Genomic DNA, 12,872 nt, shown 5'->3' with positions numbered 1-12,872 from the left:
AATGGCCCTGCTCTGGTTTTTTTTATTCCAAACGGAGGTTTAAACCAGGAAAGAAAATGGCAAATAACTCATTTAAATATTTTTGCATTCAGTCTGGAGCTCAATGAGTTCTCTGGAGGAATTGGCTGCGAATACTTGAGCTCAGTAAAGACAGCAAAGCACGAAATTTGCTCTGAATTAACTGCACACCTGTTACCCAAGCACACGTCATTTTGAAACCATTGTTCAAATGTTCATCCAGAACTGTCTTGCCTTGGGGCTGGTGAAATAAAGAAATTATTTCCTTGGGAATGGATGCAAGCACAATAGCTACACAATGGGTGAAATTTTCCAGCACACTCCTGATAACAGGATCTTCCAGTCCCATGCTGTAGACTTCGGGACCATAAGATCCCACTGGTGGCCGTTGAGCCACCTCCGCAATCAGAAAACATGCCACAGGGCAGTAGGAGAAAATCCAACCAATGTGTTGACTGAGAATAAGATGCTACACATCAGAATAACATACTGCACGCCAGAATAACACACTGCACGTCACAATAACACACTGCACGTCACAATAACACACTGCACACCAGAACAACACGCCGCGCGCCAGAACAGCACGCTGTACGTCACAATAACATGCTGCATGACAGAACAACACGCCGCGCGCCAGAACAGCACGCTGTACGTCACAATAACATGCTGCATGACAGAACAACACGCTGCGCGCCAGAATAACACGCTGCACGTCACAATATCACACTGCACACGAGAACATCACGCTGCACGCCAGAATATCACTCTGCACGCCAGAATATCACTCTGCACGCCAGAATATCACTCTGCACACGAGAACATCACGCTGCACGCCAGAATATCACGCTGCACGCCAGAATATCACGCTGCACGCCAGAATATCACGCTGCACGCCAGAATATCACGCTGCACACGAGAACATCACGCTGCACGCCAGAATATCACGCTGCACGCCAGAACAACATGCTGCACGCCAGAATATCACGCTGCACGCCAGAATATCACGCTGCACGCCAGAATATCACGCTGCACGCCAGAATATCACGCTGCACACGAGAACATCACGCTGCACGCCAGAACAACACGCTGCACGCCAGAATATCACGCTGCACGCCAGAATATCACGCTGCACGCCAGAATATCACGCTGCACGCCAGAATATCACGCTGCACGCCAGAACAACATGCTGCACGCCAGAATATCACGCTGCACGCCAGAATATCACGCTGCACGCCAGAATATCACGCTGCACGCCAGAATATCACGCTGCACGCCAGAATATCACGCTGCACGCCAGAATATCACGCTGCACGCCAGAATATCACGCTGCACGCCAGAATATCACGCTGCACACGAGAACATCACGCTGCACGCCAGAATATCACGCTGCACGCCAGAACAACATGCTGCACGCCAGAATATCACGCTGCACGCCAGAATATCACGCTGCACGCCAGAATATCACGCTGCACGCCAGAATATCACGCTGCACGCCAGAAAATCACGCTGCACGCCAGAACAACATGCTGCACGCCAGAATAACATGCTACACGTCACAATATCACACTGCACACCAGAATAACACGCTGCACGACGCCGGAACAACACGCTGCACGACGCCGGAACAACACGCTGCACGACGCCGGAACAACACGCTGCACGACACAATAACACGCTGCACGCCAGAACAACACGCTGCACTGTAATGAATTGCACCAAATAATATCAAAGTGAATGTCCAGCTCAAATATGACTCAGAATGTTGGAATGCAGGAAGGGTGGTATTTGAAAAAGTTGATTATTGAAGTCCTGAAGTATCATTAAAAACAAAGGGTACAACATTCTGATCCAAATCCTGTTCTGAGAAAATTAATACAATTCAAGAAGTGCTTAAATACTTACCACGTCCAACCCTCGTATCTTACCAATTCAACTTTCAAATCCAACAGGCAAATGCACAAAGTGAACCATGCCTAGAAATTGGGGCAAAGGAATTTAATCTCCTCCACTTTCTTTATACTTCTATTGCTAATTTGGAGGTTTATTTAGTTTGAACTTTGGCTGTCTATTTCCCCATTTGTGTTTAAATCCTAAATCAGAATACCAAGATGGTTTAGTATTAACCACTTGCAATATATGCAAATTAATGGGAACATAGATTAAAGGGGGCGGGGGGGTGTTCTTACCTCCTTGTCCCACCGGTTGATGGGTGGGGTGAGCCGGTAGCTTCGTTGCAGTGTTAATGTAAGACTACTCGTGACACATAAATAAACTTAAAACTAAGATGGCAAAGACAGGTGAAAAACATGCCTGATTTTGTAATCTTACTGGGCCCTGATGTCCGGCAGGAGCAGCCTGTGCGACGCTGATCTCCATATTTAAATTGATTTTAAATCTGATTTAAATATTATTAGGCAGCCCAAGATGGAATCACCCTGGTTCACTTACTTTTGTGGCCTCCTGGAGAAGGTCCTCATCGGTGAAGATCGCGAATAATCCCAATCAACGGGGTCCTGTCACGATGGCCTTGCCGATCTTGGTATTCTGAGGCCTCTTGGGAGTTTGGGAATGGGGGGTGGGGTTGGACGGTGCCTAGGGGGTGTGGCCAGAGGGGTCAGGGGTTACTTGAAGGGGGCAAGGCCTGGGTAGGGGTGGGGCCTAAAGGGAGGCAGGTGTGGGGAGCATTGTTCACTCTGCAACTGGGATCAGATGGGAGGGGCTGTGAAGGCTGCACACTTTGTGATGGGGGGGGGTGTGGAATTGCTATTCATTCTGCAACTATCAATTGACTGGGGTGGGGGGGGGAGGGTGGATGGTGATCAATTGGGCCATGCCGGGGGGTGGGAATTGTCAGCTGGGTTGGGGAAGAGGTGCAATTATCCATGGAGGACAAAATATTTGGGGGGGAGGGGGCGAGGCAGTGATTCCGCCCTTTACCATAAGCTGCTGGATCTCTGGCAAGTTAAGGCATTGGCCCTTCCCTCTCCTCCTGCTGGCAGGAAGCAGTTTTGTGGGGTTTTTTTCAGAGAGATGTAAGATTAGACTTGAGGCCTCACTGAAAAAACGGATCCGAAACTCTTCCATTTTCACGCTTGCTCAGGATTTAGGATTTTTTTACCCATCAGTTTCTATGGCCTGCACCTGCACTGAGCCGGCACTCTCCATTTGTGTGATCGGTGCCAGAGGTTCAAGATCCAGCAAAACCCGGAAATCGTGAATCTCGCTGGTGTGATCGCAATATCTGATTTTCGTTGCCCCTCACTGGCACTGTAATCAGTTCATGCCCAACCTAGTAGTGCCACCCTGTGCCAGGAGTAGTGGCAGAGGCTGACCCTAGCGGGAACCTCAGTAAGGTGAACTCATTTATTTGTGATGGGAGGAAGAGCAGATAGGAGAGCAGTGGGAATGCTGACCATGACTGTTTGAGGGGTTGAAGGGAGGGAAGGAGTCTGATGCTGCTGATGTTCGGGGGAAGAGTATCGAATACTCTGTCACCACTCACAAGTCTCTCACGCACACATTGTGATAGCAAATCATAGAATTTCCCAGCCCATAAATAGACCATTAAGTCCACGTGGTGAAATAACCTCTCAGAGGCTAGTGCTTCTTCAACAGATCCGCTTTCCACTCCTGGAGTGCTTCAGATACAAAGTCAGAATCCAGAGACCTGAAACTCCTACTTTACTATATATGTGAGGCTCCCCGATTGGCCTCAATCAGGGGTATCTTATTGCGATGACTTCAATCAGGAAGCTCATACTCCAAGACACCAACCACATGTGCCTTGTTCAAGTCATTACACATGGATATTTCCTTTGATAAGCCACCTAATTTAATTTCCTGTGGAAATTGTGCACCCCAGTAAAAAAAAATACAATCCTCAGGGAATGAAGGGAGGGGAATAAAAGAGAATGGTAAGATGTAGAAGGAGGAGGAACTAATTTCAAAGCCTTTAAACGCACATGTATTATGAGTTAGTTATTCGGTGCCACTATGAAAGCATATTGTTGCATTTTGTACTTTGTGATTGATTTTCTTTATCATTTATTTACAGATGATCCAGAAGGTGCCTTTGTACCCCCAGAATTTGACATTACTGGCAATACCTTTGAGGTTGGTAGAAATCCTTACAAACATAAGACAAGCAGGAAACATATTCCCTGCTGTTTTCACAATGAATAGCGTTGCAAATTCAATGAGAAAATCCATATACATTTGAATCCTTCAAGTGAAATGCCTGCTATGATTAAATCAATTTTAGACTGCTGTTTAGGGATAGCTATTAATTAAGGCCAATCACTTGAAACTGCAGAAGCCTAAAAGGCTTTTCATTGTCTAATGTGTTTTAGAACTTCACCCTATGCCAAATTTTTTTTTTATCCAGTGTAAATCTGCTGTGGTTTGCAACATGGGATTTTGCTTTGTGATATTACAGGGTGAATTAAAGGTTAATGTTTGTATTCATTCTTCCATTATAACAATAGAGGAATCAGAGGGCTAGAAATTCGATCAGCTGCTCAACTTATCTTCCAACATATCTTCTTATTTTTTGGTGGGAGTTGTGGGCATGGGCAGTTTGTTTTAAGTGCAAGACCCCTTTACATTTCGGGAGCACTGAGGGAACACTGGAGCTGGTTATCCATCTCCATGCTCAAATGGTGAGATGCAAGGCACAGAGGAATCAGGATCTTAGCTCCATTATTGACAAGCTGGTGAATGAAAGAGATCCAACCCCATATTGGACGCTGTTATTTTGGGGTGGCGCAGTGGTTAGCGCTGCTGCCTTACAGTGCCAGGGACCTGGGTTCAATTCCGACCTCAGGTGACTATCCCCGTTCTCCCGGTTTCCTCCCACAGTCCAAAGGTGTGCGGGATAGGTTGATTGGCCATGCTAAATTGCCCCTCAGTGTCCCAACATGTGTAGATTAGGGCGATTAGCAGGGTAAATACTTAGGCTTATCGGGATAGGGGCTGGAATAGAGCACTCTATAGTGCTCCCCCTCACCAATCCCTACTCTGCCCCCTCCCCCTTCACCCCTTCTCCCCCTCCTTCACCCCTTCTCCCCCTCCTTCACCCCTTCTCCCCCTCCTTCACCCCTTCTCCCCCTCCTTCACCCCTTCTCCCCCTCCTTCACCCCTTCTCCCCCTCCTTCACCCCTTCTCCCCCTCCTTCACCCCTTCTCCCCCTCCTTCACCCCTTCTCCCCCTCCTTCACCCCTTCTCCCCCTCCTTCACCCCTTCTCCCCCTCCTTCACCCCTTCTCCCCCTCCTTCACCCCTTCTCCCCCTCCTTCACCCCTTCTCCCCCTCCTTCACCCCTTCTCCCCCTCCTTCACCCCTTCTCCCCCTCCTTCACCCTCATCTTCCCATCATTCCAGCTTCTACTCCATCTCTGGCCACTTCTAAGAGCCACTGTTACTATCACAGCAGCCTAATTGTCCAATCGTAAAATCCCTACAGTGTAGAAGGAGGCCATTCAGCCCATCAGGCCTGCACCAACAACAATCCCATCCAGGCCCTTTCTCCTTAAACTTGTGCATTTACTCTGCTAACCTCCCTGACACTAAGGGGCAATTTACCGCGGACAATCCACCTAACCTGCACATCTTTGGACTGTGGGAGAAAACCCAGGCAGACACAGGGAGAACATGCAACTCCACACAGACAGTTACTTGGAAGTTATGTTTTACTATTAAAGTAATAACTTTGTTGAAAATGTTTGTTAAAATTAATCTACCAGTTTAAAAACATAAAGCTTTTCAGCTACTTACACATCATTATTAACTGGCAGATGTAATTCAGGAAAGAGGGAATATTATGCTAGAACACTGGATTATTGCCTCTGCTGTGGGCTGACTGAGTTTGTTTCAGTTTGTGCTTTTTCACACGTTGGTACTTGAATATGGATAAACAAGCACAGTGGAATAATTTTTAAATGCTATTTCTTGTTGTTTGGAAAGCAAATCAAGATGATCTATTTACTATTGTCATTTTGGCATGTCATTATTATTTTCCTTGTAGAATTTGCTTTCTTGTAACCCTGGCTTCTGTTTCTCCACATAACTAAGCAAGCAAGTATTACAATGCAAAATGTGACCTCATATTTTTGTGCCTTTGGGAAACATAATGCATTCGTTATGATTTCCTTAATCTGTGGGAGAAATTTGATCGGTACTATTCTTCCGACAGCCGCTGTTTTAATTTCAGAATCGATAAAGAGACACTCGTGATATCAGCAGCAACCTTTCATCAGCAAATATTTCCTTGAAGTTGGGAAAAGAGTGGCATCCCTTGTAGTCCTAAAGATCAATTGACCTTAACCCTGTCTGGCAAAGTTAAAGTTTATTTATTAGTCACAAGTAGGCTGCAATGAAGTTACTGTGAAAATCCTCTAGTCACCACACTCCGGCGCCTGTTCGGGTACACCTGAGGGAGAATTTTAGCATGGCCAATTCACCTCATCTGCACATCTTTGGACTGCGGGAGGAAACTGAGCACCCGGAGGAAACCCAGGCAGACATGAGGAGAATGTGCAAACTTCAACAGACAGTGACCAAGGCTGGAATTGAACCTGGGTTCCTGGCGCTGTAAGGCAGCACTGTGCCACTATGCCACCCATGGCAGTGGAACTTATTTTGATTTATGAAACCTCTCAATGCAGTTTCTTGTTTGAAAGACTCTGATGTTTACCCAGCCTTGGCTTCAGAGTTGTTGCTGTCATACTGACTGTTCTCTGGCTTATCCAATGTCCTGCTATTTAATCTCCATTTGTACTTTGCTCTTCCAACCAATTGGAGAATCTAGGTCAGATTGTACATTGGTTTTGGATTAGTGCACTAGCCCACCCTTCCACCGGTGGATTTCTCGGCAGCGAGAAGCGTTATGCTGTTCATCAGCGGCAGGATCTTCTGGTTTCACCGCTGTCAATGGGCTTTCCCATTGTCACCACCCCAAGCCATCGGAAATCGCGAAGAGGATCACAGCTACCGGGTCAGAGAATCTGTCACTAGTGTACAGCCATTTGACATATTCTGTTGAGTTCAGCATCAATTTGTAAACGGATCTAGCCTCTCTACCATCTTCAGTAATTTTTTCTGCCCAATATCTAAGCAAATAATAAAAAGACTTTCGGGCCATAATAGAAATATTGTTTGTACCAAAACCAAACGATTTGATCTACCATTATCCTACCAGCTTAACATCTTGTGTAACTGAGCTGCCTTCTCCATTCCACTGCTCTTGTCAGTGACATATTGGGAGGGATCTTATGGGTTCCGCTACAGTGGGATTTCAGGTGACTGCACTCGGCTTGATATGAAGTTTCAATTTACTGACAATGCAGGGGTCTAATCAGAGACCTGTTTGTTGTATTTCAAGCCTCACCCCAGTGGCTTCATACCTGTAATATCTTCGCACACCATGAATACTCATTAGCATGAAACCTTTCTAAATTATATCCTACCTTCAAGAGAAAGTCAGTGGCGCAGGAGAACTTGGTGCTGTCTGTTTAAAGTTTGTTTAAAGGTAGTGTGCTTCGGTTGGCTTTGTGCAGTTGTCAGTGGTGAAACCCTCCCGCACCCAGCTGACAATACAACAGCTATGGGCAAGCTATAAAAGAGCCTCCAGGTCAAACAATTGTAAGTAAGGACTGTGCTTCCCCTTCTTTAACTCTATGGCACAAGGGAGGGGAGCAGGAGAATGGCAGCTTGCATGGAGGCTCCAGGACTGGTAAGAGTAAATAGTGTTGAGGGGAGGTCTTTGGAGTGGGACTGGGACATACAGGAATGAGGAGTGTTAAGAGGGATTCAGGGAAATGAAATGATGGGGTGGGAACATGGAAGGTTGCTATGGGAAGAACCAAGCGTTTTGGCGGAGTGGAGGGGGTAGGGGGAGGATTGGGGGGGGGATGGGAGGGGTGGATGAGGGGGTAGGAGTAGTCAAGATAAGGGCTTAAAGGGTGGTGTCAGTACTGTTGCATTGTATGTCTATCTCAGGGTCTTGGCTGACAGTCCTTACAGGACTTTAAGTTCACCTGCAACACTTTAAATGTCCTTGGATGATCTTGGATAGCATCTTACAATGCACAGAAGGGAGGGTTAGCTGAGTTGACACGTTCAGCCATATCCTCACAGAGTGGTGAATACAGCACTGGATAGTTGCATGAATATTCAATAATGGGTGAACAGAAAAACACAACATTGTTTCCCCCACTATAAAGGAAATGCCCCCCTGAACTCCCCTGTAACTATCAATGCTTTAAGAAGTCTCACAACACCAGCTTAAAGTCCAAAAGGTTTATTTGGTAGCGCAAGTCACTAGCTTTCGGAGCGCTGCTCCTTCATTAGTTGAGTGGGATTTCAGTTTAGTTCACAAACAGGGCGTATAAAGACACAAACTCAATTTACAAAATAATGGTTGGAATGTCTTTACAGGTAATCAAGTCTTAAAGGTACAGACAATGTGAGTGGAGAAAGAGTTAAGCACAGGTATTTTGTAAATTGAGTTTGTGTCTTTATATGCCCTGTTTGTGAACTGAAATCCCACTCACCTGATGAAGGAGCAGCACTCCGAAAGCTAGTGGACTTTAACCTGGTGATATGCGATTTCTTACTGTGTTTACCCCAGTCCAATGCCAACATCTCCACATCATTATCAATGCTTGTCAACCTTGAAGTGTGCCAGCACACTTAGCTCTCTGACTGAGCTGATCTCAACAAATAATGATGACGTACACATGAATGAAGTGTCAATGATGTAACGTGAAGTACTTACAATTGAAATTTTATTTTGAAAAACACCCTTGCCTCCTTTTTATGCTCTCTAATACCATATTCATGGCAATGGAGTCAGGTAGGAAAGTGTTGGTCATGAAGCTGTTCAGCCTTGTTTGACCAGGAGGCTCTTTTATAGCCACATGTATCTGCTGCATTGTCACCTGATGGTGGCCTTCACCACTGAGCTGCCCCACGATTGTTGATGTTCCCTATGCGCACTGCTGGAACCTTCATTTTAATTGGAATTGCGTGGGAGACATTAAAAAGCAAAGGTTCAACCTTACAGCAAATTGTGAATTCCATTGTTTTACATCAAATCAAGATGAAACTGAGAGTTTTTTTCATAATTGCAGTAGAGTAAGCTGCCAGGAAAGGTTATTTAAATCAGCTGTTCAAATGGATTCCAGACTAAACCAGTTATGTTTCTTGGGTGTTGCCTGGTCTGGAGGGTTTTAGGTAGAAGAAGAAGTTGGATAACTTGGATTGTTTTCACTGGACAGATAGAGGCAAATGGAGGACCTAGAATCCTAGAATCATAGAATCCCTACAGTACAGAAAGAGGCCATTCAGCCCATCGAGTCTGCACTGACTACAATCCCACCCCAGCCCTACCCCCATATCCCTATATAGAATACCACTAATCCTGCTAACCTATGCATCTCAGGACACTAAGGGGCAATTTTAGCATGGCCAATCAACTTAACCCGCACATCTTTGGACTGTGGGAGGAATTCAGAGCACCTGGAGGAAACCCACACAGACACAAGGAGAATGTGCAAACTCCACACAGACAGTGACCCAAGCCAGGAATCAAACTCATGTCCCTGGAGCTGTGAAGCAGCAGTGCTAACCACTGTGCTACTGCCCATGGCGTAGACCTGATAGAAGTCTACACAATTAGGAAAGGCATAGATAGGGTGGATAATCAGAGGCTTTTACCCAGGGTGGAAGGGTCGACTACAAGAGGGCACAGGTTTAAGTTGAGAGGTGGTAAGTTTAGGAGAGATGTGCGGGAAAAGAAAGTTTTTCACACAGAGAATGGTGGGTGCCTGGAATGCACTGCCAATGGACGTGGTGGAAGCAGGAATGCTAGCAACGTTTACGGTGTATCCTGGTGGATGCACAAATGGGAGGCGAACAGAGGCATAGAAACTGAGTATTGATGCAAACTTGTTGGACTGAAGGGCCTGTTCCTGCACTTGTTTTTGTTCTTTGGGAGAGGGGATTGAGGTGAGAATGTTAGTGATCAGCAATCAAAAGGGATACTGCCTAATAGTCTATTCCAGCTCCTCCAACCTATATGCGCCAAGATGATCTAAAAGTGAGCATTGACTCAAATTCAAGGCAAATCTTACAAATTTGCAGTCTTGATTCTGGGCTATTCCCCCATCAAACCACTTTAGTTAGATAAAGTGGTTAAGAAAGCACATTGGTTCCTGCCTTTGTTAGCCAAGGCTCAGAATATAAGAGCAGGGGGGTTACGATGGAGCTGTCTAAAACACCCATTAGGTCACAGCTAGAGTACTGTGTGCAGTTCTGATTGCCACGCTATAGGAAGGATGTGATTGCTCTAGAAAGGGTGTTGGGGGAATGGAGGGTGGGGGGGGAACGGGCGGGGGGGGGCGGGGGGAATGGAGGGGGAGGTGGCGGGGAGGGGGAATGGAGGGAGGTGGTGGAAGGGACCTAATTGAAGTATACAAAATTATGCGGGACGTAGGATAGGTGGGAAGAAATTTTTCCCCTTAGTAGTGGGCTCAATAACCAGAAGGCCCAAATTTAAGGTAAGGGGGCAGGAGTTTTAGAGGGAATTTAGACAGTGGTGGGAATCTGGAACTCACTGCCTGAAAGGGTGGTAGACGTGGGAACCTTCACAAAATTTAAGAAGCACTTAGATGAGCATTTGAAAATACATTGCATACAAGGCTACAGATCAAGTGCTAGAAAATGGGATTAGACTAGATAGGTGTTTGATGGCCAGCACCGACATGATGGGCCATAGGGCTTCTTTCTGTGCTGTAAATCTCTGTGATGCCAAATCAGATATCAGGGTGCATTCAGTAAATGGCTGGATAAATAGACAGAGCTTATGCCTGAATTCTCGAAACATCTTCTCACAATATGCTCTTTTAGAAATGCAACTTCATTAAATTATCCCTATACCTTTTCTGTAGAAATTTAGCTGGTCCAAAGAATTAATTTCAAACTATTTTTATTAAATACAATTTTTACTTGAAGTAATTAATTGATGTCATAATGTGAGAATACACAAACAACCGAAAGTAATCTGAATCTAAATGTTTTCCCACTTTATTTTATTAAATGGATTCATTTGTGCCAGAAGGAAATATACGGCATAATTAATAAATTTGCCTTGGTTGCTGATGCAAAATGGTTGCTTTTGTGCACTGCCTGATTTTGAATTCCATTGACTTCTGTAAACCTAAGGAAGCCTCTTATAAGAACATAAGAAATAGGAGCAGGAGTAGGCCATCTAGCCCTTCGAGCCTGCCCCACCATTCAATAAGATCATGGCTGATCTGTCGTGGCTCAGTTCCACATTCCCACCCTCTCCCCATAACCCTTAATCCCCTCTCTTATCAAAAACCCGTCAACCCGCGTCTTAAAAATATTTAGCGAGGCAGCCTCCACCACTTCAACGGGCAGAGAATTCCAGAGATTCACCACCCTTTGAGTGAAGAAGTTCCTTCTCAACTCCGTTCTAAACCGCCCCCCCTTTATCTTGAGGCTGTGCCCCCTAGTCCTACTGTCCTTTCTGAGCGGGAACAGTCTCTCCACCTCTATCCTATCCATCCCATTCATCATCTTATACGTCTCAATGAGATCTCCCCTCATTCTTCTAAACTCTAACGAGTACAAGCCTAGTTTATTCAGCCTCTCCTCATAGCTCAACCCCCTCAACTCCGGCATCAGCCTAGTAAACCTCCTCTGCACTCCCTCCAAGGCCAAAACATCCTTGCGTAAGTACGGCGCCCAAAACTGCACACAGTACTCCAGCTGCGGCCTCACCAATGCCCTATACAGCCGCAGCAAGACCTCCCTACTTTTATAATCAATCCCCCTCGCTGTGAAGGCCAGCATCCCATTCGCCTTCCTGACCACCTGCAAGCTGGGTTTTTGCAACTCATGCACAAGGACCCCGAGGTCCCTCTGCACTGTCGCCTGCTATGTTAATATTCCCCATCAGCCTCATCTAACTGTGATCAGCAATGAGACTCACACCCAGAATGTGTAAAACAGTCACCCATTCCTAAATGTTTTCTATGTAAACATCAAGTACCTTTCTCTGTCATGATAGTTCTTGTGATTTTTTAAATTTATTCATCTATTCATTTGTGGGACATGGGCGTCACTGGCTGGCCAGCATTTATTGCCCATCTCTAGTTGCCCTTGAGAAGATGGTGGTGAGCCGCCTTCTTGAATTGCTGCAGTCCATCTGTGGGTTAATCCCCAATGCTGTTAGGAAGGGAATTCCAGGATTTTGACCCAGTGACTATGAAGAAATGGCGACATTGTTCCAAGTCAGGATGGTGAGTGGCTTGCAGGTGGTGGTGTTTCCATGTATCTGCTGCTCTTATCCTTTTAGATGGAAGGGGTCGTGGGTTTGGATGGTGCTGTCTAAGATGCTTTGGTGAATTGTTGCAGAATGTTGTAGATCGTGCACACTGCTGCTACTGAGAAATTGGTGGTGGAGGGATTGAATGTTTGTAAATGTGGTGCCAATCAAGTGAGCTGCTTTGTCCTAGATGGCGTCAAGCTTCTTGAGTGTTGTCGGATCTGCACTCATCCAAGTGGGGAGTATTCCATCACACCCCTGATTTGCGCCTTGTAGATGGTGGATAGGTTTTGGGGAGTCACGAAGTGAGTTACTTGCTGTTCCTAGCCTCTGACCTGCTTTTGTAACCAGTGTTTATGTGGTGAGTCCAGTTGAGTTTCTGGTCAATGGTAACCCCAAGGATGTTGATAGTGGGGGATTCAGTGATGGTTCCACCATTGAATGTCAAAGGGAGATGGTTAGAGTGACTCTTATTGGTAATGGTCATTGCTTGGCATTTGTGTG

At 45.9% G+C, this 12,872-nt stretch overlaps 1 protein-coding gene across 1 annotated transcript in view; it reads left to right on the top strand.

Moving 5' to 3' along the window:
• kndc1 (kinase non-catalytic C-lobe domain containing 1) overlaps positions 1-12,872 on the top strand; it is a 177,200-nt gene that overhangs the window by 34,492 nt on the left and 129,836 nt on the right. The window contains exon 3 of the mRNA XM_080205589.1: positions 4,076-4,134. Coding sequence (XP_080061715.1) covers positions 4,076-4,134 — 59 coding nt within the window. The remainder of the gene's footprint in view (positions 1-4,075; positions 4,135-12,872) is intronic.

Source organism: Carcharhinus amblyrhynchos, chromosome 17 (assembly GCF_965287045.1).
Source record: "Carcharhinus amblyrhynchos chromosome 17, sCarAmb.v2.hapA, whole genome shotgun sequence".
Classification (NCBI taxonomy): domain Eukaryota; kingdom Metazoa; phylum Chordata; class Chondrichthyes; order Carcharhiniformes; family Carcharhinidae; genus Carcharhinus; species Carcharhinus amblyrhynchos.
The sequence above is the reverse complement of the archived record's forward strand: the minus strand, read 5'-3'. Positions and strand labels throughout refer to the sequence as shown.